Source organism: Sciurus carolinensis, chromosome 11 (assembly GCF_902686445.1).
Source record: "Sciurus carolinensis chromosome 11, mSciCar1.2, whole genome shotgun sequence".
NCBI classification, from domain to species: domain Eukaryota; kingdom Metazoa; phylum Chordata; class Mammalia; order Rodentia; family Sciuridae; genus Sciurus; species Sciurus carolinensis.
Window position 1 is genome coordinate 129,159,975 of NC_062223.1, and position 5,408 is coordinate 129,165,382.

General features: G+C 41.8%; 1 protein-coding gene across 1 annotated transcript; it reads right to left on the reverse strand.

Annotated features, from left to right (window-relative positions):
* Nucleotides 1-2,275: 2,275 nt before the first annotated feature.
* On the reverse strand, nucleotides 2,276-5,067 carry LOC124959708 (cytochrome c oxidase subunit 5A, mitochondrial-like). The gene is made up of 2 exons (XM_047518049.1): nucleotides 5,006-5,067; nucleotides 2,276-2,850 (listed from the first exon to the last, which is right to left on the reverse strand). The coding sequence occupies exons 1-2, from the start codon at nucleotides 5,065-5,067 to the stop codon at nucleotides 2,451-2,453; spliced, it is 462 nt and encodes a 153-aa protein (XP_047374005.1). The 3' UTR covers nucleotides 2,276-2,450.
* Nucleotides 5,068-5,408: the final 341 nt, after the last annotated feature.

A 5,408-nucleotide genomic window follows, 5' to 3' on the forward strand; every position in this document is an offset into this window, starting at 1 on the left:
GCTTCATATTCTTGATTGTTTCCTTTGCTGTGAAGAAGTTTTTTAGTTTGCTACCATACCACTTATGGATTCTTTATTTTACTTCTTGCACTTCAGGAGTCTTATTGAGGAAGTCGATTTCTAAGCCATCATAATAGATCATTGGACTGCTTCTAGAACTCATAAATGAATTTAGTAAAGTAGCAGGATATAAAATCAACACCCATAAATCAGTTGCATTCCTGTGTACCAATGATGAATCAGCTGAAAGGGAAATCAGAAAAACTATCTCATTCACAATAGCCTCAAAAAAAAAAATTGGGGAATCAATCTAACAAAAGAGGTGAAACATCTACACAACAAAAACCACAGAACTCTAAAGAAAAAAATTGAAGAAGACCTTAGAATAGATGGAAAGCTCTCCCATGCTCTTGGATAGGCAGAATTAATATTGTCAAAATGGCCAAACTACCAAAAGCATTACATAGATTTAATGCAATTCCTATGAAAATCCCAGTGATGTTCTTCATAGAAATAGAACAAGCAGTCATGAAATTCATCTAGAAAAATAAGAGGCCCAGAACAGCCAAAGCAATCATTAGTGAGAAAAGTGACACAGGAGGCATTACAACACCAGACCTTAAATTATACTACAGAGCTATAGTAACAAAAATGGCATGGTATTGGCTCAAAAACAGTCATGAAAACCAATGGAACAGAATAGAAGACACAGAGACAAACCCACATAAATACAGTTATCTAATACTAGACAAAGTCGCTACAAACATACATTGGAGAAAAGATAGCCTCTTCCACAAATAGTACTAGGAAAACTGGAAATCCATATGTAGTAGAATGAAATTGAGCCTCTATCTCTCACCTTGCACAAAACTCACCTTAAAGTGGATCAAGAACTTAGCATTAGACTAGAGACTCTGAGCCTACTAGAAGAAAAAGTAGGCCCAACTCTCCACAATGTCGGTTCAAAGAAATTCTAAGTAAGGAATATACTACTCTGCTAGCTCAGGGTTGGTGGTTCAAAAGGGTAGACTAATATTGGGAATGGCCAGATAGGGAGGACTTCCTGGACACCAAGAGCCTGTTAAATTTTGGCTCTGAAACTTTGTCTAGTTGCATCTGAACCTATTTTACTTTGTTGAAAATGAGGGTGAGCAGTTTGGTTGATTGAAGTGTTCTGGAAAGTGTCAGGGAACCCAGGTATGGAAGTCAAGAGTCCTGACTCCCCTTCCAGCTGGACCATGGTTGTCTTATTCAGGTCACGGCCTCAATTTCCACATCCGTAAAGTGACACCTCTAAACATATTAGCCTCCCCCCACTCTGTAAATCTCTAGCACTCAGTCTGCTGTTCCAAAGCACAAATCCATTTATATAATCTTAACAGTTCCATCCTGGCTTTTCAAATGTGACAGGTGGCTTAGGAAATACAAGAAAAATAACTCCCAAATAATTTCAAAACAAAACACAGCAAGCTACAGTCACTGCCTCTGGATTAGATACGCTTTCCATTTCTTGCCCTGTTCACCTGCATAAGGAACAAAAAAAAAAAGAAAGAAAAGAAAAGAAAGTTTCTTTCTTTCCTTCTTTCTTTTCTTCCTTTCTTTTCTCTTTCTTTCAATCACACACATTGTCTTTCTACCTGGCTCTTTATGTGGGCCCTGTGCCAGCAATGTGGATAAGATCTTTCAGGAACTTTTACAATGTCACATACTTATGCAAATTGGCAATGTGTTTATAGCAACAGGCACCACAACAGGTCTCCATTAGTGAGAAGCAGCCAGGCAGCCTAAGAGCTTTGCACACTGAGAATGTCTATTGAAGCTCTGGAGCAGGGAGGGTGGGGGTTAGACGTGTTGGAAGGACAGGCTCTGGAGTGCTCCAGGCTTCCACATGGCTGCTGCCTGGTGGAGCCATACTTGTCAAAATCACTCCATCTCTCCAGTCTGGGTTTCCTATTCAGTGCAGGGAGAGAGTGTGGCTGGGACTATTTTGCAGGGTAACTGTGGGCCATGCACTGTAACAGCTGCCCACCTATCCAATTCTGCACTCTACCATACAGACTAGGGTGGAAGTCTTGCCTCCCCACTCCAAAGGCCCTGTGTGAAGTTCCCCACTCCAAAGGCCCTGTGTGAAGTCAGGTCTACAGGTCCCAGGCTCATATGTGTCGTGATCAGAGTAGTTCAAGTTAGACCTGTGTGCAAGATGTAAGTTCATGGCTAACTAATACCTACCAGCTATGAGATTTTGGGTAAAATGCTTAACCTCCTTTTATTTTTTTCAGTTCAAACTCATTTCCCTTTTATTAAAGTCCAAGTTACCATCACATGGTTTGGTACTCGATAAAGGAAAACTTATTCAAATAAGGTAATATGTTATCATCAGCATTTCCAGGTAACTGTTTATAATCAAATAGCAATATGAATAAATCCTTGGGAAGACCATCCATGGGGATTTACACTTTGTCAAGGCCCAGTTCCTCTGGAGTGGAGATTCCCAGTTCATTTAAAGTTGGTCTAAGTTCCTGGATGACATAGGGATAGATTTCTTTATGAGGTCCTGCTTTGTCCTTAACAACCTCTAGGATACGAACAGCACTAGCAAAATCATTTAACCACCTGCATGCTCGCAAAGCAGCATCAATGATTTTGGGTTCTGGAACCAGATCGTAGCCAACAAGAGTATTTGTTCCTTTACGCAATTCCCAGGCATCTGTATCTGGTTTGTTGAAGTATATCACCCAGTGAGCATCAAACTCCTCCTCGTCTGTCTCATGGGACCCATGGGAATACCAGAGAGCTGACTGGATTGTGGCGGCGGCGGGGTTGGGAGCCAGGGCAGGGTACTGGAGGCCTCTGGGGGGGAGGGGCCACTACTGCTGCTTGTGCCCAGCATGATGCGCGGAGAGTGGTGCCCAGCATGACCTCGATGGCTGAGCGTGGACTGAGGCTGGAGAAAAGCCGGGTCTTAACCTCCTTGAATCTCATTTTTCTTATTTGTCAAACAGAAATAGCCAGACCTGAGTTTTGATCACAGTCTCGCTTTCTGTCCATGTGTAATGGCACCTACCTCACTGGGTTGTTTGGGAAATTAAATGTTCATGCCTGACATGCAGTAAGGACTTAATCAGTGGGCATCAGCCATCATCATTTAGAACATTTCCCAAGCTGTATTTTGGAGGATGTTAATGAACAATATTTGAAAAGGGACTTCTATGGTCAAACTTATTATAAAGTACTAACTAATTAAGGAGCACAGGTATACAAGCACCCTTCCTTTAAGACTTGTCAGAGCCCTAATGAGAGAATTGTGTCCTTCTGAAAGGGGCCCTCAGTACTTATTTATTTATTTATTTTCTCAATTTGATTCGCTCTGAAAAGCCCCTTTTGTTTGTGGCCCATTTTGGAAACTAGTGATCATGACATGCTTTGGGAAATCTTAACCAAGGCCTTGAATGGGGGTAGTGGGGAGAAAACTCAGAAAGAAGTACTTAGCGAGATATGAAGAGTGACACATTTGAGGAAGGAGTAAAAATTAAGATCATGAAGAGAAAAGAGGAAAGATCTAGACAATGATGTGCTAAGGAATCATCTGGACACCCTCCACCCCACCCTACCCAAGTCTAAGTAGCTAATGTAACCTCCATTTCGTGGAGAATGCTTATTCACATTAACTCATTTTGATTCTCCAAATAAACCCCTGAAGAGAGCCAGGGCCAGCCTTGTGATCCCATGGAACAGATGACCACAGTCAGGCAGTGAAAGGCTCAGAAACAAGCCAGGACCACATAATTAGGAGGTGGTATATCCAAGGTATAAGCCCATTTCTTCTAATGTCACTTTCTAGAGTCTTCTCTGTGAGTGAGAAGGTTGATTCAGATTGTAGTTTGCAAAGTATTCAAATTTTACTTAGTCCAAGGTAGTTAAATAATTAAGATCATTTGGGGCTTATTTTTGGCTTTAGGTGTCACCAGATTGTTTTCATTTGTAGTCTCTTTCCAACTTTTACATTTGGAACACTGTACAAATTTGCTCTGTTGAGAAGCATAATTGGAACCTTACCAAAGAAAAATTTTTAAATAAGGTTTAGGTTTAGTTGAACCAAATTTCCCCTTCCTACCCTTCTTTCCTTTAAAATGAAGCTCCACCTCCATCTTTAAACCTCAGTGGCTTTAGGAGTCACTCTTTCAGGCTCAGGTGACCCTCATAGTGCCCTATGACCCCACTGCAGAAATTGCTGAGGTCAGCCTGTTCCCTTCTTACACCTCTGGGATAAGGAAAAATCGCAAGGGCCTGTAAATAGTGCAAGAAATAGCACCCCACCCAGCACTCTGTTTAGCTTGGATGAAGAATGCACGCAGCAATAATGCAAACTGCCCTGGGCAGAGACAGGACCCAGTGATGTTCCTATACCTCACCACTGACTATATTTAGAGCTGCATCAGTCCTAGAGTTAGTGGCGGTGCTGTGTGTGGTATGGGGTTTGTTGTTTTCCCTCTTACTCCTGCTGTTTGTGCTGAACTAGGGAATCCTTCCTGCCAAAGGATAAGAGGAGAATGCTGTAAACATTCCAGGCAGGTGGTGGTGATCATTAGGGAGAGTGGGAGTTTGCCTGTCTCACCCAAGCTTCTCAAAACTAGCTTGGGGCACCTGGAAAAGCATGTGGAGAAAAAGCCTTTCTCTCTTCTCTGTTTTGATGGTTGACTTTTTGTTTTTGTTTTTGTTTTTACTGGGAAAGGGAATTCAAACACAACCAAAAGTCTTGCTCTTAGGTTCCCTGAGAAGAGAGACTCTTTCCCTAGCTCAGTTATTCAAAGATTCTTGATTAAGTCTTTACTGTGTGCATAGTACTGTGTGTGAAATTACTGGAAGAAGTTGAGGCAGGAGGGCTACCCCACAGGAGCTCACAGGCCAGCTTAAGTGACAGGATCTTCACCTAGAGGGGGAAATGACAAGGCAGGATAATAATCTAGGAGCTTGTGTTGGGCATCTGCCATTTCCGTCAGCTCACTGAGAGAGCCATCCTTCCGCAATGCAGAAGTCCTGATGGAACTGGTAATCAAATCCCGCCATTCTGATCCCTAGCAGAGGAGTGAATGAGTGAACTAAATTCCTTTTTTACTGAGGATTTGCATTTACTGGGGTCACAGAGGACCAGTAAGGGATTAAAGTTGTACCCTACAATGACTGTGCCCAATGGTAAAGTCTATGACCTCTTTTTATTTAGATGTTTGGTGTTAACCTGGTTACTCATCTTCCTACAAGTTGGTTTTCCAATCATCTCTCTTCAATTTTATGAGTTTTTTAGTATACAGTCTCCTTCCAGTATACTCCTTTTTGCTAAAATTAGATTCTATTTCTATGCTCAAAAACAAAAGATGCTAAACGATACTTGAATGATAATAAGCAAGGAA